Below are 26,705 nucleotides of genomic sequence, written 5' to 3'. Positions count from 1 at the left end.
GTAAACAACACCATCCCATTTCCCAAAACTAAAAAGAATTTCCACAACACAAAGCCCCACACTTCCCTAAGGACCCTTGAGAAGAGACATTTCTAGATCCACATCAATAACCTACCTTGAAAATTGGGTGAGAAAAAGAAAGAAGAGAGAGAGAGAGAGAGAGAGAGGAAGAGAGAAACTCTCTCTCTCTACCCTTCCATCAATCCCAATATCATATTAACAAAGAAAGGAAAACCATGTGTGAGTTTTAAAAACGAGAAAGGATAGCACCCCTCACCCTCTAAACTATGCTGTCAAAAAATCTCTTATCATAACCCCAAAACACCTTCTTCATCATTTCCCACAACCCAATGCCCCCACACTCCATCATTTTCAGTTAGACAAATGTGAAAAGTAAAGAAACTATTAATAAACAATAAACCTTAAAAAACTCTCTCCCTCTCTCTCATATACACACCACTACATGCCCTTATTTTAACATCAATAATAAATATTTTTATAGGTACAAAACTTAAGTATGTGTTAGGTTTTCTAGTCTATTTGTTTTTGAAAAAAAAAAAGTATTATTTTATATTGTATTGATCAATGTAGTCATGCGTTTAAATTTTTTACCCTATTAAGAGTGAATACCCTTAAATTTCACAATTATTGATTCTGATGGTTAGAATCGATTATTTATAAATTTTACTTGTCAGAAACAAACCCAAGAAACTTTTCTTTGAAAATATTAACCATGTTTATTTTTTTAATAAAAAATTATATATTTGAATTTAATTAAAAAACTAATTGTTGTACCTAATGGTAAAAGAGCTTTATAACTCATTAGCATCATATGGCCTCTCTTAGAGCTTGAACTTTACTTTGCACACAACTTTATTCACAAATTGTTGATATAATAAGTTAAACATATACTTTTACACATATTTATCATTGACATTACTTTTTTTTTTTATTACTCACAATATATTACTTTAATACTTATCAAAATATATATTACTTTAATAAATAGTGAAAAAAAAAAAAATTATGCTAGACTTATTTGGGTTTAAACTTTAAGCCTCCTCCCCACTTGTGGTAAAAAATTAAATAAAAAACAAAACAGATCACTTTCAATTTTGTCCATTCTTCGAAGCCATTGTTCAAACTTATCCAGCCATGAAGTGTCCGTGTTTCTACTTTCTAAGTACTATGTTTAAGCTTTAATATCCAAGAAGTACTTTTTATTTATTTATTTATTTTCCTTTAATGAGTATTATAAGAAGAATTAAATATGGAGAGAAATGTTCTTTTCACCACAACCTTCTGTTGTTGTTGGTTGCCACAGTGATTTGGACTTGAAAGCGCCCATCTTTTCATGTCCATTGACACTGATAGTTGATATATCACTTGGCTTGTTCATGTCCTCTTTTGACCCTTTATTGCTCCTCTCACCTGTTTCTTCATCTTTGTCAAGCACTGTTTTGAAGTAATACTTTAAAGTTGAGCTCAGAAAGAAAGAGAGAAAGAGAGAGAGAAAGTGTGTGTCTGACTGACTGTGTGTATGATAATGGGGTCTCTTGGAGGTGAAGTTGCAAAGAAGAAGGCAATGTGGCTCTATCCAAAGGTCTTGGGATTCAATCCTTCTGAGAGATGGGGGCACTCAGCTTGCTGTTCTCATGGAGTTGTTTATGTTTTTGGGGTATGTATAGTTGTATACTTTTCTTGTACAAGTGAAAACTAAAAACTCTTCCTTCAATTTAACCTAATATCTGTGTGTTCCATGAAGTAGTTTGTGAATTTGTATTCTTTAATTATGGTTTTTGGGTTGCCTCTACTAATTTTACTTCTATGGAAAATGCAGAAATGGTTTTCTTTGAATAGTTGTTCTGCTATCAGCAGTAGTAGTAATTTTTTTCTTTTCTTTTCTTTTTCCATGTTTTGCGGTTATTTAATTATATTTTTGGTTTAATACTTCTACTCTCTTTTATCTTGTATTTGGCAACATAGCTAACTTGGGCTAATTAGACATACACTTTCTATCCCGGATTCTTTTCATTCCTAAATTTATCTTCTTTTGTTTCTTGTTGGAGAATGTTTTCTGAAGTGGTTTTTAGTTTCTCTAATTAGTAGGATAGTTATGTTGTAGGATGACAATTATCTTCCTGCTTTCTTGATATAGATATGCATTTCATTTTCTATTTATTTTTTAATTTTTCTCTATCTTTTTACTTTTTCTTTTTCATTTTTCCTTCTGCATATTTTCCTGCAAATCTTGTAATATTTGCACATGAGATTAATTATGTATTTTAACAATTTTCCTGATTTTTGAGATCATAATTAGTGCATATTAAAAGTTTGATATCTCATTCTGAACAATTTGTTCAAGGGAGAGTACCTATATTAAACTTTTCCTGCTAATACTCTTTTGATTTCCCCTTTCAAATTTACTCGAGAGGGACAGATTTTAAGAAGATAATAAGGTGACAAGAGAGGTTTTACTAGTTTGATTAAATTATTTCCTTCATACACTACTACAATTTCTTTTCGGAAATGATAAATATTTCCTCTGGTGGTTTGTGTTAGTACTAGCCAACAATGACCACAATAACTTAAAGGTTACAATAATTTGTCTTATTCAAAGAAAAAAAAAACCTGGGCAAAGCACTTCAGCTTTCTTCCTTCAGATCTTTGTTTGAAGGATACTACTGTGTTAGTTTTTTTTTTTTTTTCTGATTTTTTTTTTTAATCCTTTAAGAATACATGTAGCCAACCTTGATTAGTCTATTGAGGATCCAGAGCCAACCCCCAAAATTTTGGGACTAAGGCTTGATAGCTGTTGTTGTTGTAGATGCCCTCAACATTTAGCTATTCTCTTTGGGATCATTTGCAAAGTATGAAAACTATGCCTAGCTTGGCTTTTACTGAACACACATCTCTGTCTGCAAGATTTATTTTACCAAAATTGATGTTATCTGGTCAAGTTGACACCTTCTAGAGTTGGATCCTCTTATCAAGATTTTGATGTACTCTGACTTAACCATTTCAGGGATGTTGTGGGGGTTTGCATTTTAGTGATGTTCTTGTGTTAAATCTGGATACAATGGTTTGGAACACTTTTGTAACCACTAGTCAAGGGCCTGGCCCAAGAGATAGCCACAGTGCTGTTCTTGTGGGGCACAGGATGATAGTGTTTGGTGGTACAAATGGTTCTAAGAAGGTAAATGATCTTCATGTATTGGATCTTGGGACAAAAGAGTGGATACGGCCTGAATGTAAAGGGACGCCACCATCCCCGCGTGAAAGTCACACAGCCACACTTGTCGGGGATGATAAGATGGTTATCTTTGGAGGTAGTGGTGAAGGTGAAGCAAATTACTTGAATGATTTACATGTTCTGGACCTTAAGAATATGAGATGGACTTCTCCTGAGGTGAAGGGTGATGTACCCGTCCCTAGAGACAGTCACAGTGCTCTTGCAATTGGTAACAAGCTTTTCGTTTATGGTGGGGACCGTGGTGATCGATATCATGGCGATGTTGATATGCTTGATATGGACACACTGACTTGGTCAAAGGTATGAGCTTCCCCTTATCCTTATTACATATTTTCAGTATTAATCTGATTGAGAAAATGCTTTAAATTCCTGTAAGTTTTGAATATATAGGTTGTGAAAAATGGAATTAATCTCACAATTGATTCATTTTTCTCATCAGTTGGCTGTTCAAGGATCTTCGCCAGGCGTTAGAGCAGGGCATGCTGCTGTAAATATTGGGACAAAGGCAAGTTATATTACTAATATGGAGCATGCAGACACTGCATAGAATTGAATTCATTCCATTTAGTTTTACATAGTTAAGGAAATGAGACTCAACTCTTCTCTAGTTAATTTTAGTCCAAAATTTTCATTCATTTTTGGTGACCACTCCACCTCGTGTTGTGGAATGGTAAGAATAGTATTACATAGAGTGACTTCATTAACATTATTCAAAATCTCACTTTCCACATAGTTTCTGAAAAAAATATCAAGTCACTGAGTTCTTAATGACTTGCAGATCTATGTCATTGGAGGGGTTGGTGACAAACATTATTACAATGATGTTTGGATCCTAGATGTGAGCACATGTTCATGGACTCAGCTTGATATATGTGGCCATCAACCACAAGGGCGCTTTTCTCATACAGCTGTTGTCACAGACTCGGACGTTGCCATTTATGGAGGGTAAGTTCCCACATCAGTGTTTTAGCTTAATGTTTATGCATAATGTCCTGAAAACTCAGTATTCAATTTGCAGGTGTGGGGAGGATGAGCGTCCTCTCAATGAATTGTTGGTCTTGCAGCTTGGTGCAGAACACCCCAATGGCCGATACAATATTTCCATGTGCAAAATGTTTGGAAACCATTGGAATCAAGAAAAGAGACGGTTCCCAAGAGAAGACGAAAATAACTTGGTACAAAATTTATTATGGATTTGAATAAATTTACTCTCTTGCTCATTATACTTTTAATAAAAACAGAGAAGCTTATCAATATGCTTTGGAGCAGAAAACTGTGCTCATGGGGAATAATGTTGAAGTAGTAAGAAAGGGCACTTATGAACCAGAATCAGAAACAAAGCAATCTTTGCGGTTCAGTTCAGGTTGGTTTTGAAAAACAATGTGTCTGCCTTGACTAGGCATGGAGATTTTTAAAATGACAAATTTTGTTAATTATCTTGTAGATACATTGCATCCAAAGAGAAGAAGAACTGCGAGTTCAAAGGCGTGGGAGGTTGAATCAGAACAAGAAGAACATTCTCTTTCACTTTCCCAGCATTCATCTCCCTCACAATCTGATCAAGAACAGACCCCACTTAAGAAATCTGCTGATTCCATCTCAGGCTCTCAAGGATTTCATTTGTTTAAGAAAATTCCAAGCAATTGCCAATCTAACAACAGCCTTGCAAGTAAGCAGAAAGAGCTCAGAAACATTGCCCAAAGATCTCCATTGGATATTCAATTTCTAAGAGAACATCAAAACCAGCCAAAATCGGAGCAGTTTCTTCATGTCGTTCATACAGGTAGACAAGGAGCTCAATACTCAGCAGTGGAACAGAAATCATTGGAGGGAGGACCTATTCAAAACCTTGTAAGTGTATAAACTTGCACATTCTGAATATGCACTGCCTTGGTTTATGTAAACCATTCCCATTAGTTCATGCCATTGACTCTTTCTTTTCACTCCTTAGATTGGTGCTGAGGTCCGAGGTAAAGTTGATGGAGCCTTTGATTCAGGACTGCTGATGACTGCTACTGTTAATGGAAAAGTTTTTAGAGGGGTCTTGTTTGCCCCGGTAAGTGTCAAAAACTTCGATTCTTTGTACCAAACTTTAATTTGTGCCAAGTACCCGAGTTCTTTATGCAGCTTAACTTATTAAAGTACCAAACTTTCATTTGTGCAATTTACCAAAATTCTTTATGCAACTTGACTAATTAACCAGGCGCCAGGAGTTGTTTCAAGAGGGCCAATTCTTGCACAAAATACTTCACCTCTGGCTAGCCAGATAGCAGTTGGCCAACCATTCCCAAACTCAACTCATGTGGAAACCTTCAGGCCTTCCCCACAGCCAATCAAGTACAATACCATGCCAGAGTCCAGTCAGAGCTTCCGGCAAGCTCAAGTGACTCGACCATTTCCAGTCATTAGAACTGCCCCATCTTCAGCCAAAGAGCCAAAGCTCAGAAGTGATCTCCAAGGTGTAGTTCTAACACTTGGTGGACCTGGAAGTGGTCATGGCAGATCATAAACACAACAGAATTCCATAGCAGGATGGACCACTTGGTCCTTATATTATAATAAAATTTTGTAAATTCTATATAGAATTGTTCTTTTCTAAATCTATTAATGGTTTCAGTTTCAAGCTTTCATAGTTAGGTAAGTTAGTTGGTGCCTTATGTCAACCATCAGCCTAGATGTTTGGTTGATAAATGTAATATTAACAGTTAAAGACTTCCTTTCTCGAGGTAAGTTTAATCTAATTTTATTACCTTCTTTTTCAATTAATGAAATCTAAAGATTATCCTTAAAGTTGAACTTCACATTTAGGTTTTGACACTGATTTTTCCAAACAAGTAAAATTTAGCTACAATTCTTTAGATGTTGTATATTAGGTTTCTTAATTATATTAAACCGTGTGTTTGTATTGATCAATTTAAATACTAAAGATGGTTATATTCCCGCAAGAAAAACTAAATTTAACTCTGTAATTCATTAGTCAATGCACTCAAGAAATTGTACTAAAGTTTTATCATTTTCAGACAGGGATTTTCCAACAAAGATTTGTGTGGCATAGGAAAATATGGGATTTGTTATTTTCCCATAATTTTGGTCCTACTACACTCTGCAGTAATCTATATATAGCATATGAAGGTTGTTCATAGCTTAGGTTTAGACGTTTCATCATGTTTGTTACCCATGTGCATATGTTTCTTTGGAATCCACGTGAGAAATGGAAAATAAATTGTAGGCTCCACTTCTACGTTTAAGAGTGGAAAAAACAACAATTTTTCTTAGACTTTCATTCATAACAATTTCGCAATTACTAGCTAGCATCTGGACGGCTAGTGTACCTTTTCAATTAAGTTGGCTTTAGTCTCAAGTCTCTGGTTGGTATAACTTATTACCTTAAATTTTCAAACAGACACATCATGTCAATGTCTTACTGATTGTATCTTTTGAGGAAAGTGCCTCCATTGATCTACATACAAAATCAATTTGGCAATTACTTGCAATGATGTATGTATTTTCCATTGTAGGTGAACTCTATTTAAGTGGATAAGAATCAATTCTACCACTTTATCTTTACTCAAAATGCCAAGAAATTTCAACAGCTGAATTTCGTTTAGTGATACTTTGCATAAAGAAGTTTTTCTAAAGCAGGAAATTGGAAGACTTCTCAAAATTTCACCCTCTTAACAAGGGTTTTAAGACATTTTTAAAAAAAGAAATAAGGGTTTACCTTTCTCTCTCTCTCTCTCTCTCTCTCTCTCTCTCTATATATATAGCCAAAACTCAAAGAAAATCAAGTTAGATTTTAATTGGATTCTCAATTTTGCACCACAAGTCCCATCTAATTTTTTTTTTTTGGTACAAAGTGAATTATTGAATGTAAAAATCGAAGAGTCCAAATCCAATTAAATTCTAAATTGAATTTCAATTGAAGTTCAATTTCGTGCCACATGTCTATCTAATTTTTTTAATTTTTGTGATAGGTAAATTATTGGGTACAAAAACCGAAGAGACTAAATCCAATTAAATTCTAAATTATATATATATATATATATATATGTAAGAAACCATAACGTATTTTAAAAATGTATGTTTTAAAAAATGTGTAAGTTAATACAAAGTATAATTTGAATCATGTAATTGTGATGATTTTAATTGTAGCCGTGCATATGCACGAGATTACACACTAGTTATTATGATTGTATTATAACATATTTGGATTAAATGTTGCCCTTTAAGATATAAAGATAATTTTTCATGTAATATATAAAAACCTAATTTGAACTCAATCAATTCACACTCTTTCAAAAATTAGCCAAGTTTCATAAATAAAACTCAAATAATTAAATTGTATTTTAATTAATTCCATGAATTAGATGATAGAAACTTGAAAAGAATAATTTAAAAGAGAAAAAATGAACCTTGATCATCATGAATTAAAATTAATGCATTAAAAGGAGTTATTCATGCATTATAAATAGTGCTTTCCTTCATCCCAATATGAGACAATTAAAGGATCATGCACAATTATTATAATCAAATAACCTATTTGATGAATCATACAATTAAATATATGTGGATGCTCATATGAATTGTCACATAATGAAACTTACCATTAGCTTTCATGTAGACATTATCTTATTTATGACATTTTTTTTAAATACTAAGTATTTTTAACACACACAAACACGAGGAGAGGGGAGAAGGTTATTTATGACATTTGTTACCCCTGAATGTAACAAAATTACCACCATATGTAATTTTATTAGACCGATACAAGTAAGGTATCATACAATTACATAAAATTTTAATATTTATTTTAATACTTATATACTATTAATATTTTTATGTAATATCAAGTTCTCTGGAGGTTCTAGAATTAATCTAGACTTTACTTATTTTTCTAATATTGAAAACTTACCCACTCCTCACATTTTATATTGAAACATATATGTTTGAATTTGGAGGTGTAGAATTAATCCACACAAAAAAACATGCTTGTACCATCTCCTTCTTTTTTCTTTTTTCTTTTTTCTTTTTTTTTTGTTGAGGAATTTGTACCATCTCTCTTTGATTGTCATGGGCCACTGCATGTGGTACATCTATCTTGGATAAGATCTTGATGCTTGGGATATTTCGTATCAAAAACTGACTACCAAATCGCAAATCACAATCACCATATTAATGATAAGCAGTACGACGATGATTCGACCTTATATAAATTGACCCTTGTAACATAGCCTTAAAACTCTTCTCGAAACCAATTGTACATACCGACACACACCCCTAATGAGTTGGATGAATTTTCCTCCAAATTGAATGTAAATATTTCCCTTTTATGAAGTTCAAGTGATTTAATTATTATGTAAATAGTAAAATATTCACTCAAAATTACTTTAAAGAATGAAATAAATATACCCAAAAAAAAAAAAAAGTGAAAAGGGGCATAATATCAAAGTCACTATAGTGTAGGTATAAGGAAATCAATCAAAAACATGCGTAGGAAGGAGTTTGATTCCCTGCAGCAAAAGTGGGGCCCATAAAAGTACGAAGATTTTGGGGGACATATGTATCATTTTCATGAATTCAATTTTATCATCAATGCATCATCATCATGAACATCATCATCAATGTCATATGTGGGAGTTGAGTTCGAGTCGAGTGGGGGCTTTTTATATTACAGAAATAAGCTCCCGCGCATCGCGCGCGATGCTGTCGATGTGTCTAAAAAGGCCCAGCTCAGCCCACAGGACCCAAGTAAAGCCAAACAAGTCCCTTTCACCCCCCGTCTGATCTGTCCCCTACGTCATCATCCCCCCACTCACGTCGGCTCCAACCCATCAAATTAACAAATATAAAATATATTTTAATTCGGGTGTTGCCTTTATTTATAGATAAAATATATTTTTAACTTATGTAGATTGTTTTAGGGGACATTGGACTTTTGTCTTTATTTTGCAAAAATAAGTAAATAATAGTAATATATTTCTATTTTGAAACTATTTAAATTCGTGTTCTTATTTATGAAACTCGATTTTAACAAAATCGAGTTTGGTATAAAACTCGATATTTTCAAAATCAAGTTATATGTAAATTTTTAATTGAAACTCAATTTTGCTAAAATCAAGTCTCACCTAATTTAAAAAAAAAAAAAAATTAAGTGGCAAAATATGCATAAAATTCGACATTGCTAATGTTGAGTTCTACTTGTAACTCAATTTTGTTAAAATCGAGTTTCAAAACAGAGACACAGACATAAATAGTTTCAAAACATAGACATATTGCTGTTATTTTTGTAAAATACGGGCAAAAGCCCAATATCCCCAAATGTTTTACATTATAACTAGTCTCGTCTCTCACACACACACACACGTACGATGAGGTTTTTTTTTTTTTTTTGAGTTTAATATAATTTTTCAATTTAAATTTATCTACTACTATATTAGTAAGGTTATATAGGAAGAGATTTTTAAGAAATTAAAATTTAATGTGAAATCTATTTAAATAGAGAGTGTATTAATTTTTAGGAAAAAAATTTATCTGGTAGTTTTTTTTTTTAATTTTTTTTAATTACAATTTTAGCCCTATTTTTTTAATTTTTTTAAGAATAAGGGATTATCTAATTAACTTAGGGGTATTTTTGACATTTTATTAAAGAATAACTAACTTTTTGAATCTTCTTAATATATAAAGATAATTAGTTTGTAATTCATGTTTGTGTTTTTGCACAATATGAAAATATTTATTAGTGGTGGTAATAAGGTGGCCTCTCAGTTTTTACTCTGAGCATTACAAATGGGGTCATTTGGCACCAAAATTGTTTTTTTTAGTTTTTTAATTATTTAAACACATGACAAAAAATTATAATTCAATTAGAAACTAATTTTGATTAAATTTGAATTCTAATATGTTACTAAGAGTCTTAGACTCACCAAACAAAAGTAAAGGATTCGGTCCATAAAAATGATGCATTTTTTTCTTCTAATTCATCCTCGGCTTTTGGGCAGCATGATAATGGCAATTATATTGGACCCCTTAGTTTTCAACGTGAAGTAAATTCCTTTAGTGAAATTTCAAAAAAAGTCAACCTCTCATCTTACTCTAAATAACTCACTTAGCACAAAAATTAATATATATTTAGATAGGACATATAGAAAAAAAATTAGACATTTAATTTAGAATCTATATATATATTCTAAATTAAATGTCTAATTTTTGCTCATATCTAAATATATATTAATCTTTATTTCTAAGTTAAGATATTAATATAGCCGATTGAATAAATATATGTTGATCTTCTTTTTAAAAAAAGTTAAGATATTAATTGGTTTTAACTTTTATGGAATAAGCAAGGTTTGAAGTTCAAATCTTTTATTCAAACGCAAGATACTTTATTAGTTGAATTAATTGGAACTTACAATGTTGCTTTATTTGTATGTGTTAGTGAACTTATTATTCAAGTAAAAAAATGTTTATGCATTGTATTATAAATTTTTTTATTAAGTATATTAAATTTGATTGGAGTTATAATCAGTTTTTTTTTTTTTTTTCCTCTTTCAAACTATGGATAGCAATACATGTGTAAATTAAGAGACAAGGTAATAGACCAGCCCATTTATTAACCAAACATGCTTTAGCCATTGTTGATTTTGAAATTTGGATGGAAGATAGTTCTTGCTTTCTTGAGCAAACTTTAATCCATGATGTATCTCTTTTGGTTTGAAGTTTAATATAAGTTCAGTATTCACATAAATTATTAAAAAAAAAAAATCATTTTTATTTTATTTTAAATATATTGCTCCATGTGGACGAGTTCTTTATTTATTTATTTTTGATTTTTTGTTATAAACTAAACTATGCAAAAATATAGTAGTATTTATTAAGAAAAATGAGCCAAATGAAAATAATTAGAAATTTTTAGTTAAAATAAATAGACCCAAAGAGAAGAAGTATTTGACTTATGTTTTTAGATTATTGAAATTGAAAAAGGAAAAAAAAAAATCACTTTTAAAAACCTATACTTTGATCAAGTATTAGTTGTAATAGTAATATGTAATATTTCAATCATGTATACTTCCCACATTTGTAAGGTTCATCATCACATGTGAGTAGGGTGTAACACTTATTAAATATATATATATATATATTTTTTTTTTTTTTGCATTCATATATATATATATATATATATTTCAGTATTTAAAAAAAAAATTAAATATCCTAATTTATTATAAAATTTTAAATTAAAAAAAAAAAGTAATGCGAAAGAGAAGGGAGGATTGATTGTTAACTCAGAAGGGTCTTTCTAACGTCACGAGTCTTGTCACACTATCAATAGGTGACAAATTGACAAGACCCCTCTCCTGACGTTGATTGCGTCATCCACGTATCGCGCTCTCTGACCTGTCTCTCAACCACCACCCCCCCCCCCCCCCCCCCACTTTCTCACTAGATTCCCTGTATTCTATCTTCACTTCTAAACTATTTTCTACAGTAATGCGAAGACCACATTTTTTTTTTTACAATTTTATTACAATTTGTTCACGCGGCAGAGTTGTGGGTGATGAAGTTATAGATCCATATGAACTCACTAATTTTACCTTGCCATTCATAACTTATCACGTACGTTTGGTAGATTGTAATGTAATAGTTATTTCTATGATTTAGCTATTCAATAGTTTGGTTATGTTTTTATTACAAGGAATAGTTATTCCTTATGAATAATTATTCTTCGTTTTGAAGAATAACTATTCCTCTCTAAAAATGTTGTAATAGCTATTTCTTAATAGATATAATAATTTCCAACACTAATATATTTCCAAATAAATATACTTTCCATATCCACCTAACAATTATGGAAATAAAAAATCATTAAAAAATAACTCATCTCTCTAAAATTTAAAATATATTATTTTCTAGGAAATATAATTGTATGAATGAGATATTTCCTAAAATAGATCATAAGTTTTATTCTAATGTTACAACTTACAACCAAACTAATGAATAGGTTTAGTTATTCCATTACAACATATTTTATTCCTGGTAATAAAGATTACTATTCATATTATAATCCACATTCATACCAAACAAACCCTAAATTGTCACAAAAGTGTATGACCTTAGCATTTCCCTTTCTATTTTTTCTTCATTTTTTTTATTATTTTTTTCATCCTTAATTGTGGGTCCTATGAAATAAACGTGTGACACATGTCCACGTGTCAGATTAGTCTTTTACTAAAGTGGTTTACTTTTCTTTTGGAACTTTTTTATTTTGTTGGTGATAATATATTTGATCTTGTCAAATTGTCACTCTTTATTAATCCTTTTTCTTTTCATGGGATTCACATTTTGCACGATTTGGGTTCCCTTTTTACTATTCTATCTAGTTGGGATTTGATGCAGGTTGGGCATATTAGATTTTACTTTTCACATGTGAAAAAGAATTTAATAAGAATAATTTTTGCTAGCTACAATCATGATAAAATCGTGATTCTTTTTTCTTTATGTGTGGTAAATTGTATATTCACGTAAAAGTAGTATTATTTTAATTATAACTTCTCATTTTAACAAATTATGTTGAATTTTATATTATAACACTTTCATGATGATAATCATTATAACACTTTCATTGGAACCTTGGGCAATTTTTGTTGTCCCACATTGGAAAGAAAGTCTCCCTCTTTGCACCTTAAAAGGCATGAACCAATGGTGATAGAGTACCACTAGTTTGGTTCAAAGGCTAAGAGGGAGGCTTTCTTTCCAATGTAGAACCAAACTAGTGATACTCTAACAAAAATTCCCTAAGGTTCCCACATGGTCTAGTCCTAGGTCTTTGAAGCAAAAATTGTCCTCACACTTTGGCTTTATTTTTATTTTTTGAGAAAGATCTTTGGCTTAATTGGTGATTCAAGTGAATGATTAAAAAAAGACAAAAGCCAATTTTGGATTAATAAATAAGTTGCTTTTTAATGTCGGCGTCGGTGTTCTTTGTTTTCATTGGTTGCCTTGTACACACTATTAACTCAAAATATACCCTTTTTTTCTTTTGTATTACTCTTTTTTGTGGTCATAAATTTAAGGTCCACTTTCTGAGCCTGTACTTGAAGCAGTTGATCTTGGAGTAAATTTTGTCATTAAGCTCAAGTAACAGGCCTAAATGGGCTTTTCTCTCACACTATCCTCAGTCAAAGATGATGATTCATGGACTTCAAATAAAGCCCAATATGGCATTAGGTTTTGGATATGAATGGTGTCCAATACTCCAATTTGGTGAAATCCATTCAATTTTTATATACTGTACCAACTGGGCTGTCCAAACTTTCTTGATAGATATTAAGCTACACCAAGATGATCAAAAAATAATGGCAAACAATAGCAATAAGAGAAACATTTTAACAATCAAAGCTGTGCCCATGAAGAAATAATTGTTGTGTTTGATAATGCAATAATGATCTTATAAATCCAGCATATGTGTCATCTGTCTCACCACATGATGCATATGCTTTAAATATTATAATAAACACCCATTTTTATCTTATACTCTTCCATTGAGGGAGTTTTACAACTTCCAGTATGTTACTTCAGCTTTATGGTAAAGCTTAAGGAGTAGTTTAGTTCATTAAAGATAAGAAATAACGAATCAAACTAGTCACTGTCATTCTTTTTCTTGCTTGAAGGAAAGGTTGCTCAAATGTCCTCTTCTGTGTGGTCTTGAAAGGTGAAACTCTCATACACAGTATCACCAACCAACATACAAATCTTTGTCTGTCCATCATAGTGATTAACATCAACTAAAGATCAATTGGCTCTTAGTTATGGGAAGGTGATAACAATCAGATATCCCCCTTAATGGTTACATCATGTTGGTTGACCATAACTAAACACGATTGGTTTCCAAACTAATAAGTCGAGTCATAATTTTTGAACAAATTTTGGGGTGGCATAGTGTGATCGGTTTTAATAAAAGTGGCGTAAGTGGTAGGCCCTTGCAAAAGTGATTTTGCTCCAATCATAACTTGCTACTTCACTAGTTGTGAAAAATTATGTCCCTAACTTCGGGGCGGCTTGATTTATTGTTTTTGTTACACTATAAAACAAGCATATATGATATACTATTGGTAATAAAGGGTCTTCTTCCATTTGGAGCCTTTAGTCCATTGACTATGCTGACAAAAGATTGAGCCGGCCTTGAACAATGTTCAACAAGAATAGAATAGAATAGTAGGAAAAACAAATTAAATTGACTTTGAAAACACTCCAAAGCTTAAGCTGGCCCAAGAGCTGCTTATTTGAAACATATAGCTACCTAATCAACCAAACGGTGTGTCATGTCTATAAAAGCAACGCTCACTGTTTTATGAAACAAGCTTCACTAGAAGCATAAAGTTTATGCTCGCATTTCCTCTTCCCATCTCTCAACAAGTATTGTAAAAGTAAACACAAAAACATGGGTGCTTCTCTTTTTCCATCAGCAGCAATTGTAGGAGTTTTTCTTTTTGCTATAAACTTCCTTTGCATCATTCCTGAGCTTGCCATTGCCAAGCAAGAGCCCATTACAAGGCACTACAAGTTCGATGTATGTGTTGTGCCCTCAATTACTAAGCTGATATAGTAACATACTTAAAATTACACTTATTCTAACAAATTTTATTTTCTACTTCCATTTTTTCGTTGCAGATAAGGTTGCAAAATGTCACGCGATTGTGCCACACAAAGAGCATAGTGACAGTTAATGGGAAGTTTCCAGGGCCTGCTATCATTGCTAGAGAGGGTGACAGAGTTGTGGTTGAAGTGGTCAATCATGTTAAGAACAATGTCAGCATCCATTGGTATGTGAAAATCAGTTTCCATAATATCATTTTCTGTCACACTTAAAAGAAAATACCTACTAGTGTTAAAAATTAGTTTTACTGGCTGATAGGGATAGCAACATGAAGTTACTAACTTTTTTATACATTTAATGCCTAGAAACTAGATTAATTGTGACATTTTACTAATGAAAAATTTGGTGAATTTTGGATGATGATCACAGGCATGGAGTCCGACAAATTCAGAGTGGATGGGCAGATGGACCAGCATATATAACACAATGTCCCATTCAAACTGGCCAGACTTATGTTTACAACTTCACTATAGTTGGCCAAAGAGGGACTCTCTTCTGGCATGCTCACATCTCTTGGCTAAGAGCTACTCTCTATGGACCCATTATCATCCTCCCCAAGCACAATGTGTCCTACCCATTTCCCAAACCTTTTAGGGAAATCCCCATGTTGTTTGGTACCAACTAAATCTAGAATTTTTACATCCATGCTAAATTCTACCTAAATTCACAACTTGTTAATGTGGCTAGTTGAGATTGGAGCAACATCATTTTCAATTAGGCTTACTACTAATACCACTTTTATTATAAACCAATCACAACAGGCCACGTCAATAGTCTGTGAAAATTTTTGTGTCACATACACTAATTGAATTTATTAAAACATAACAAATATGGCCAACTACAGGTGAGTGGTGGAATACTGATACAGAGGCAGTTATTACCCAGGCTCTACAGACTGGAGCTGGCCCAAATGTCTCTGATGCATTCACCATTAATGGACTTCCAGGGCCATTGTACAATTGTTCTGCTAAAGGTATTAATCAAAATGATCACAATTCTCTACAAATACTAGCATAGTCACTAAAAAACTTGCTCTTTTTCTAATGCTCTACAGATACATTCAAGCTGAAGGTGAAGCCAGGGAAAACATATCTCCTCCGATTGATCAACGCTGACATGAATGATGATCTCTTTTTCAGTATAGCAAATCACACTCTCACCATTGTTGAAGCTGATGCAGTTTATGTTAAGCCTTTCAAAACCAATATACTTCTAATTGCACCAGGACAAACTACCAATGTTCTCCTGAAAACCAAACACCACCGCCCTAATGTGACTTTTTTAATGGCAGCCAGGCCTTATTTCACTGGCCGCGGCGCTTTTGATAATTCCACAACTGCTGGTATTCTGGAGTATGAACGGCCATCAAATTCTTCTTCTACAAAATCAAAAAGCCTCCCACTATCAAAACCAACCTTGCCTGCCATTAATGACACTACATTTGCCGCAAATTTTAGTAACAAATTCCACAGTTTGGCCAATGCTGAATTCCCTGCTAGAGTCCCTCAAACTGTCCAAAAGCACTTCTTCTTTACAGTAGGCCTTGGAAGCAGCCCATGCCCCAAGAACCACACCTGCCAAGGGCCTAATGGCACAAAATTTGCAGCTACCATAAACAATATCTCCTTTACACTCCCTACAACTGCACTCCTCCAAGCCTATTTCTTTGGGAAATCAAATGGGGTTTACACCACTGATTTTCCAAGCTCACCTTTGTTCCCATTCAATTACACAAGCAATAATCCACTAAACAACACCATGGTCAGCAATGGTACTAAACTAATAGTCCTACCATTCAACACAAGTGTGGAAGTAGTGTTGCAAGACACCAGCATTCTTGGTGCTGAGAGTCACCCTCTCCATCTTCATGGATATAACTTCTTTGTTGTAGGACAAGGTTTTGGTAACTTTGATCCTAACAAGGACCCTGCCAACTTTAATCTTGTTGATCCAGTTGAAAGGAACACTATTGGTGTGCCATCAGGCGGTTGGGTGGCAATTCGTTTCCATGCAGATAACCCTGGTAAGGACAGTAAATACATATATGGATCTGGCTGGCATCTAGTGTTCCAGTGTAAAGGACACAAAACAGACATGACACATGTCCAAAAATGGTTGTGTGTTGATTCTGTGTCTATGTCTGTTGAATGCATTGGAGCTCTAGATCGGAGATTCACCCTATATAAATAACTTTCATTATGTCCATGCGATGAATGAATTTTAATTAAAACTTATATGTCAATTAAAGAAAATCTCTCATTAACATAATCAAAATTAAGCAATAAAATAAATAGTAAAAATAAATCCAAAAATATTACCTAAAGTCATGTGGTAGAAACTCATCCGTGTAAGGTCAAGTTTTTATCAAAATTACACTACAAATAATGAAATTTATTTTATTTTCATGAAACTCTTAATATTAGAGTTTTAATCAAAAGAATATTTCAAACTTCTTACAACATTGGTAATATAGTTTTTAGAAAAAATGTTAAATTATTAATTTGGTCCTCAAACTGTTGAGTAAAAGTTTAATTTGATCATTTGACTATTAATTGTATCAATTTAGTCTTACTTTTCAAAATTTTGTCAATTTAATCATTAAATCTTCTCTTTGTTAAAATTTTAATGAAATTCTTTTATGTGGCTCTTTGTTAAAATTTTAATGAAATTAATTTATGTGGCAAATGGAACACACATTAAAAGGTTATTATAGAAAGTGTAAAAATTTCAAAATCAAATTTATTTAAAACCAAGTATAACTTTAACTTGATTTTAAAAATTAATGGTTTAAATTGACACAATTAATAGTTAAGGTACCACATTGATCTTAGACTAAAGTCATTTAACCTAAACAAATTATCTTATAAATTGAATGCTCCACATGGCAAAAGATATTTAATGCTTACCATAAATGACGTGAAACAAATACGATACGTAAAACCCAACTTTTATTATATTGTATTACACACGTATGATATTCACCTCCATGCAATTCTGTTTCATTTTCTTATCATACATATTCTGTAAACCATATATTGAGCATATGATGATGAGGGTGTGTGAAATAGGTGTTTGGTTTATGCACTGTCACTTTGAGGTCCATTTGAGCTGGGGGTTGAAGATGGCATGGATTGTCCTTGATGGGAAGCTGCCCAATCAGAAGCTACCCCCTCCACCATCAGATTTTCCCAAGTGTTAACCATTGACTATTTTTACAGATACTGAAGTGAATGTCTGTTTTGGCATAATGTTTTTTATTTTTTTTCAAAAATTATTATTGTTTTGATTCTGTTGGTTTGTTTTGTTCTTCACAAAATTATGTTAAGGAGCCTGTAAAGAGAAGTAACTCTCTAATGTGGTTATGAAATTACTATTTAGACTTTTTAAAATTGTACTTTGTCTTTACAATGGACTGCTAAATACATGTTGTAATGCCTCCTAGCTCCTACAATCGCGTTTATACTGTATCGACATTAACAACAATAGCATCAGCCATGACCAAGATTTTAATCTCAAAATTTTGAGATTGATTATAGGTTAATCATGCTTGATCACATATATTATTTTCTGTTAGAGATATGTTAGCCCCATAGTATAGGCCCAAATCTAATCTTAATTACTTTGTATGTAAGTTAAGTTTCCTACTTGTACTAGAAGTTTATTAACTATATATAGTTAATAAATAGTTAGTTTATGGTGTAACTTACCATATATACCCATGTTGTTGCAACACAAAATTTATACTACACTCTCTTACATTAAACATGTAACTCTTAAGAGTTTTCTCCTTAGACGTAGGCTGTCAAGCTAAACCTTGTATTTCTCTTGCATTTTTGTGTTACAATATTTTATGCTTCCTCTTTCCCAACTATTTTAGTATACTTAACATGGTATAGAGCTAATATTCAACATTTTCCATTATTCTATCATTTCATTAATGGATTCTTTTGGTCATATCTTCAACTTAAATTAACCTACTCTTGATGCAATCTCCACATTCAAAGTGTTTTATGACCATTCTTTGCTAGAATTACCAAAATATATTGCAATTTCGTTACAGAAAGTACATTTCAAATAGAAATTTTTTTGTCTTGCAATTACACATAATTCAGCTCTTACTAACGGAAATAGAAGCCAAGACTAATATGAAAATGAAAACAGCCTAAAACTTTAAGGGCTAATAGTATACTTTATTATATATTTTTTATATAATTTAAAACCGAACTAGTGATATTATGTTATTTAAAATTTTATTTCGTTAAATAAAGAATTATAATTGATTTTAAATCCTATTTTAAATGATGTAATATTATATTCAATTAAATACTATTTTAAAGTGTCATTTAAAATCTCACTCCACTTAATGAAAAATGATAATTAATTTTAAATGATGTAATATTATATTTAGTTCTAAGTTCATAAAATTGTAGGCATCCTATTTTGTGCCTCCCATTTGACCTAACTCATATTGTATTGCATAACATCATCATATCATGTCTCCAAGGCAAGACTGTGGTCTTGGCCATGTGATCTATGTATAATCTTCATATAACAAATTTTGAGATCATAACAATCAAAACAATAGTTCATGAGCATCAATCAGACCACCGAATTAAAAGATATTCGAGAAACAAGTTTTAGCGGTAATGTGCACTTACATAAATCAAACTTTGAACATAGATGAGTATTATTTCTTAATTTTGATTAGCTTGTTTTTAGACCAATTTAAATTAGGTGATGTGTTGTGATCCTACTGGCTAGAAGTAAGGTTTATGGTAAGATTGCATACACCTGATTTAATCTAGGTCAAAGCATTCCATCATTACTTACAAAATAAGTAAATATTGATTAATTACATAATTAATTAATTAATTATATTTTGAATTAATTTTCTAGACTTGAAAACCAAGAAAATCGTAAAAGGAAGTCAAAATTCGAAGGAAATCAGATTTAAATTGAAAATGGAAACAAACGAAACAAAAAAAAAGAAAAAAGAAAAAAGATCATGGAGATCAGGAACCAAGTGCCGATCAACACTCTCCAAACTTTCTTCCTTTTTCTGCTTCAGCTTGCTCCCCACTTAATTTGACATTGCAACCAACGTTTTCCTTTCAAAAAATCTAAATTTCTAAAATCCCACATTGCCTAGAGACCTAACCCTAGCTCCCTTACTCCTAATATAAATACCTCTCTTTCCCTCCAATTCAAAACACTAAGAAAGATTGGAAAAAACAATTTGAAAGCTTTGGAGGTTCAAAATTATTCTCTCCTTCTTGATGTGCTACCTAGTTTGTGAGGCTTTAGAGTGTTGTCCATACAAGTAAGGTTTCTAAACCTTCTTTTCTTTTAGTTTTTAGATTAAAGCATGTTTAGTTTCTAGGTTGTTCACATGTTCTTGTTTGTTAGCATGTTAAATCTAGGATGTTCTTAAGTCTTTTCATGATTAGGGTTTTCAATTCAATTAACATGTTCACATGATTAGGGTTTCAATTCAATTCACATGTTTGCATGATTAGGGTTTTCAATTTAAATCATGCTTTTAGATTAGGTTTTGTCACACATAGCACACATATTTATCATCTCTTTCAATGTCCAATATGCGTGCCTATGAATAAGGTTTCATCATGTTCTTGGATGTTTTAATTGTGCAATCACATGTTTTGGATGATATAAACTACTTGAATGATGTGATGTGAACATTGGCCACCAAAGTCTAGAAGACTGGTTTTATTAGGTAGGTTGGATGCCTAATACTGATAGGCCACAAACTGAATGATCCCTTGTGATAGAAATTAATTAATTAATTAGCCAAGTTATTAATTAATCAATTTATCATGCAAACGCATGGTAACACAAACAAATCATCAATAAACTAAATACACAGTGGAAAATAAATAACACGGTGATTTGTTTACGAATGGGGAAAACCTAACGGCAAAAACCCCACCGGGTGATTTTCAGGTCACCACCACTCCCGAAACTCCACTATTATCACAACAAGTGGTTACAAGTAAAGGAATCCCAATACCTTACCAACCTACAGTTGAACCCTTACCTCAATACCCAATTAGACTTGTTCTGTAGTGACAGTTCCCCTTTCAGATGCACAACTCCCAGTACGTGACTAACCAATTGCGTGGATCCCAGTACGCGACTTCAATCACCAACTAAGAAGGTTGTTGGTTGCAAAGTTCTTCAGTTCATCCAAACGATGAAGATCAAGAAGATGCTTGGTCATAAAACCCTACGGTGCACATACACAACAACTTCTTCAAGAGAGAGAGATGAACTAGGGCAAGAACTTCGCCTCCGGTCACAACTTGCTTGAACAGAGTTCGCTCAAAGTTTGTGCAACTTGTGAACACTATGACGGCCTTTAAACTGATCCTTTTATATGTCTAGGTTTAGGAGAAAAGAAAGCCCAAAGACACATTCACGGATCCCAAGAAAATCAGATTGGAATTCTGAAAATCTTAAATCTCGACAGATAGCAGGTGTCGAGCAGTTGTCGATAAGGTGTCGAGCACACCGAATGTAGAACAGCTTCCTTAAGCTCGATACATGCAACTGTCGAGCCAGCTGTCGAGCTTTAATGATTTTGCACTCTGAACTTGTTTTCTTGAACAGACTTGAAAGTTTCAATACTTGATCTTGAAACAAGGTTTCTTGAAGTATTTAAAACATCCTAAATCTACCCAAATACAAATAAAGTGCATTTTGTCAAAGGATAAGCCAATTACATAAAATCATGACATATGTTCTTAACAAGTGAAATACATATGTCCTAATAATCTCCCCCTTTGGCAATCCGTGACAAAATCACAACAAACAAATGAACATATGAGAGAAGTCATAAATCACTCAACTCATATTCACTTGTTGAATACAATAAAATCTATCCTAACACAAACTCTTGAAAAACTTTGCAAGAAGAGAGTTTATGGCAAGTAGACTTTGACAACCTGTATTTCTGAAACACTTTAAACAAAACTCATCAAGGCATCTTTGTGTGAAACAAAAATAATAGATTGCATACAAGTAAGAAACATGTATATAAAGAGAGAAAAGAAACAACACATGAAAGGGTAGGTGAAAGAAAAACATATATCAATACAAATAAAGAGATAAGTACAATGTATATAAATGGTCACAAAACCTCATGTACAAGAGTATTGTATCAAAAGAGAAAGAAAATAAAAGATACATACTATCCTCACTACATCCCTCAGAATGTATCAACACTCCCCCTAACAAAATGATCCTATACTAACTTTCCCCCTAAGATGGACTACTCTCATACCAAAACTACTCCCCCTTTTTGTCACGAATGACAAAGGGTAAGAGTGTCAAGTAGACATCTCATCGGCAGAGTTAGCATCTCCATCATCATCATTTGAAGCATCATCGTCATCACCATCATCATCATCCTCATCCTCAAAAGCAGAAGCCACGGGAGAAGGTGGTGAAGGAGTAGCCTCAGGAGCAGAGCCACCCATAGACGTCTGTCGTCGTGCAATGCAACCGACACGAACGTTCACCTAATACAACTCCGTAGAGAGTGTATCGAGGCGAGCATCCATACGCTGCAGCTGCACCATGATATCTCCTAGAGACACATCGCCCGAAGAAGAAGGAGGAGCCGATGTGGATGGAGCCGAACGGGATGGAGCAAAACGGGAGGAAGGAGCTGCTGAATCCGACTATCGCGACCAAAGCTGGGCCTCGCTACGTTTAACGTTAGCGTAATCTATGGCACACATGACGGTAAAGTGGTCGAAAGAGGGAAATGGAACGGAAAAATGGCGTAAAATCCTCGTGATAGCGGAAGGAAAGATGAGCTTATCATGGGACGTCGAATCTAGATGAACATCTATAATAGACAGAATGAAATGAGAAGGGAAGTCTATGGTAAGATGCTCAAGAAAAGACAACAAAAATCGAGCACGAGGCTCTTTGATGGAGTTATAGTGAAAGAGGGGATGCAAAACAAAAGTCATCACCATGTTCATGAATCTAGGACCTTTAGCAAAAGGTCGACATGGTGTAAAAAGACGCTCACCCCAAGTAGTAGGGTGCTCACAGAAAGCAAACATGAGCTCATCCCTGGACGCAGTCCTCAGACGCTCACAACCAAGATAGTCAGGAAACTCTATCCTAAGGACCCGAAGCACATCCGCAACCAACTACGGTGTGATAGGAATGCACGTACCCCAAACGCGTGTGAAGAAAAGAGGTACAGACCGATCAATCCTGTGCATGTTGGAGTACAACTCCTGGATAAGTACGAGAAGACAGGTGACTGGGACGTCACACAGTAACTCCCATCCCCTACTGTGAATGACAGAGGGAAGGTCGGTGTCTGCAAAATCCGTCAAGATGACTTGGCGTTCCGAATGAATGCCTCGTCTAGAAAAGTTCTCCGAAAATGCCTTAAAGGCATCATCATCACGGAACCGGATATGAGATAGGGTAGGATCAGACGAAAAAGAAGCACTGGAATGAAGAGGGTTCCGGGTTGAAGTGGATTTATGTTTAGGTGTCATAGACACGGCTAACGTAAACTAACAGAGGGGGAGAGAAAGAATGACAATCAGAAAAGTCCCAAACATTTTCAAATATATCAAATATATTGAAAAAAAGTACGTATGCATGAGAAATGCATGAACATGTGACATGCAAAGGAAATTGCATCATGGGCTCAGCCCAATCCAAACCTATCAACACACAAACATATAGCACACATCTAAATGCATGGCAATACCATTATAATGCTAATGTGATGCAATGTATGAAGTTTTAAACACATTTAAGTGAAAACCCAACCCAAAATTTCAATGAAATCTCATCAATTTTGAAAAACCCTAAAAATTTCCAAAAACCCCAAATCCTAGGTTTCAAAACATGAAATGCATGAATGAGAAAGGATTAGAAGCTTACCAAGTGAAGAAAAAACTTGAAAAACCTTGTAAAATCCTTGAGAACCAAGATAGGAGTGAGATTGGAGTGTTTTTGGGAGAGAAACAGAGAAGTATCGAGAGAAAGATCGATGGAAATGAGATCCGGATCGCGTAGAGGCTTTATATAGGAAAGCCAGTAAATCTCGACAGATGCAGGTATCGACAAGTATCGAGCGATCTATCGAGGAGGTGTCGAGGAAATACTCGTTGACAGCTAAGGTGTCAAGGAGGTATTGAGGATCAACACACCAAAATTAAGAACAGAAGCTTGATCGATCCACCAGGTATCGAGAAGCTATTGAGCATATAGACCCAATCTCGATAGATCCACCAGGTATCGAGGTGCAGGCGAGATTGCGATAAGAAAAAGCTTAAGGAAGCTCGACAGATAGCCAACTATTGAGAAGGTATTGAGGAGGTGTTGAGCCAGCTTTTAAAAATAGTTTTTTGAGATGTGAAAAACACAGACATGAATGCAATCTAACATGCAACTCAACCAATGATCCAATCAACATATTAAGCTCTTAAAAACATCTCTTAAATGAAAAATTAAGCACATGGATCTTCAAAAACACACATACGCACTAAACACATCTAACCAATTTTATATCAAAAACAAGTCCAGACAGTTTAGTGAGCATACATCAACACATGTAAAACCTAGTGATGGCCAAATCACATTGTACCTGCACGTGTATCAAGAATAGCAAATAATATTGCGTGTTGTGTGTGAAAAATATCGCAAGATTGCATAAATATATGCATGTTATGACAATTTGAGATATGAGAAAATCATTTTAACTCACACACAATCATGATTGCTTGATGGGGACTATCACCTTTGAAGTACATCCTATAACTCCCACATCTCCTAGAATACACGCTTGCAATCATGTTTAAAGCATTTTTGATCTTTTTGCTTTTGATTCTTTGCATATTTTTTCTTTTAAGCATATCATGCATGGGCATATTAGAGAAAGAAAAGAAATACCCAATGATATTTGACATTTTAATTTTGCTATGCCTAAGCACACAAATGTCATTGACACTGCACTTTTGCTATGCCGAAGCATACAGGTGTCAAATTATGATTGGCAGGCAACAGTGGTGAGATGGTTATTTATGCCTTTCTCTCAGATTTTTTAGTCCTTCCAGTCAAAAAGAGTGATATGCGTGTTAAGTTTAAGAGACAACTTAATCATACTCATCACAAACACGAGCCACAAAACTCACTTGCTTAGTTGTGCATAGAGATGCTCATCTAAGCTACAAATGATACAAAGTTTAGAAGACTTTGTTTTAATGGCCATCCAAGGTACACAAGTACCAAAGTACACAAAACACACACTGTTTTTGTATTTTTCTGATTTTTCAATTTTTTTTATTTTTTATTTTTAAAAAGAAAAACAAAACAAACAAAAACTGAAAAATAACCAAACAAAAACATGTTAAACAAACAAAGTATAAAAACTAGACTGACTCAAAACATGAAAGCAAAACACATAAGTAATGCACACATAAAAACAAGAAGAGAGAGAGAAAAGTGATAGAATCACTTGGAGCCCTTTTCCTTCCACACCTTGGAAGAACCTTTCCGTCTAGCAAACCCTTGAACCGGTAGTGAAGGGGAAGAATTATAACCGTTCAAGTTCGAAAAGAACATGAGGGTTTTGAAAAGATCACCAAGGGGAGCAAGAGAGGATTGAAGCTGATTCTGGTTCCCAGATGCTATCATGTCATTGCTCCGTTGAGTGGCAAGCTACTTGTAGCAATTTGGTTGAGTATGACTGGCAGCTCCACAATGATGACAGAGATGCTGCTTCTTTTGTTTAGGCTTTTGAGAGATAGCCTTCTTAGCCCAGGGTTTTTAACATCTTTCTTCTCAAGTTTTAGGGGTGCTCCTAAGATAGATTTACTGTAGACCATGATCTTTTATAGCTCATTGTAGAATTGATATTCTCAAAGGGAATTTAGTGAATCTTAAATAAATAAAAAATAAAAAATAAATAAAAAGTGAAGATGCACATACTTGTGTGAATTGTCATTTTCATCGTTAAAAATTTTAATTTTTGTCATTTTAATCCTTGAACTTTTAACTTTTCCGACGAGTTAGTCATTTCATCCATTGGTATTTGTAAAATTGACATTATTCACGTATGGAATATGTTTTTTTTTTTTTTTAACAACTAGTAATGATGAAACGACTAATCTGGGGAAAAAAAAAATTATTTGATATCTAGAAAATATAAAAGTTTCAATCTAGTTCTCAAAACTTGAAAAGTTGCAATCAAGTTACAAAATGATTTAAAAAGTCACATATTGGAATTGTAAGGGCCTGATTGGTAGGAGAATTTTTGTTTTTGTTTTTGTTTTCAAAACAATATAAAAACAAGTTTCAAAAAATTGAACTTGAAACTAGTTTTCAAATAATAATTTTTATATTTTACGTGTTTGGTTCACACTTTTAAGAACAATTTTCAAAATACTAAAAACAAAAATAATTGTTTGGGAGACCATTTATATTTTTGAAATTTAAAAAAAAAATATATATTTATAAAAAGTAACGTGTAGAATCTATATATTACTCTCTCTTTTTTTTGTGGATAATGATAAAGGAATATAGCTCATCATGTTTTTTTATTTTATTTTTAATAATAAGTTTCAAATTTGAAGTGTGAGAATTCTTTTTGTGATAAAGATAAACTCCTAAATTTAAGAGATAAAAGAGTTTAGACAAATATGTGGGGTTCATTGTTTTCAATAGATATACAACTATGTCATTAAAAATATTTTTTATATCCTGAAAACACCCTTTAAGCCGTTTTTAAAATCATGTTTTAAATAA

At 33.2% G+C, this 26,705-nt stretch overlaps 2 protein-coding genes across 2 annotated transcripts; both read left to right on the top strand.

Annotated features, from left to right (window-relative positions):
• The first annotated feature begins 1,282 nt into the window (after positions 1-1,282).
• LOC126716757 (acyl-CoA-binding domain-containing protein 5-like) lies at positions 1,283-6,043 on the top strand. The gene is made up of 9 exons (XM_050417734.1): positions 1,283-1,678; positions 3,026-3,553; positions 3,693-3,758; positions 4,032-4,198; positions 4,272-4,428; positions 4,523-4,616; positions 4,698-5,104; positions 5,205-5,309; positions 5,457-6,043. The coding sequence occupies exons 1-9, from the start codon at positions 1,541-1,543 to the stop codon at positions 5,760-5,762; spliced, it is 1,968 nt and encodes a 655-aa protein (XP_050273691.1). The 5' UTR covers positions 1,283-1,540; the 3' UTR covers positions 5,763-6,043.
• Positions 6,044-14,625: 8,582 nt separating this feature from the next.
• LOC126716756 (laccase-17-like) lies at positions 14,626-18,278 on the top strand. Its single transcript, XM_050417733.1, has 6 exons — positions 14,626-14,816; positions 14,918-15,069; positions 15,273-15,517; positions 15,748-15,876; positions 15,958-16,926; positions 17,972-18,278. The coding sequence occupies exons 1-6, from the start codon at positions 14,688-14,690 to the stop codon at positions 18,100-18,102; spliced, it is 1,755 nt and encodes a 584-aa protein (XP_050273690.1). The 5' UTR covers positions 14,626-14,687; the 3' UTR covers positions 18,103-18,278.
• The last annotated feature ends 8,427 nt before the right edge of the window (positions 18,279-26,705 follow it).

Source organism: Quercus robur, chromosome 3, assembly GCF_932294415.1.
Source record: "Quercus robur chromosome 3, dhQueRobu3.1, whole genome shotgun sequence".
In the NCBI taxonomy this organism is placed as follows: Eukaryota; Viridiplantae; Streptophyta; class Magnoliopsida; order Fagales; family Fagaceae; genus Quercus; species Quercus robur.
This window is presented reverse-complemented; position numbering and strand designations above follow the sequence as displayed.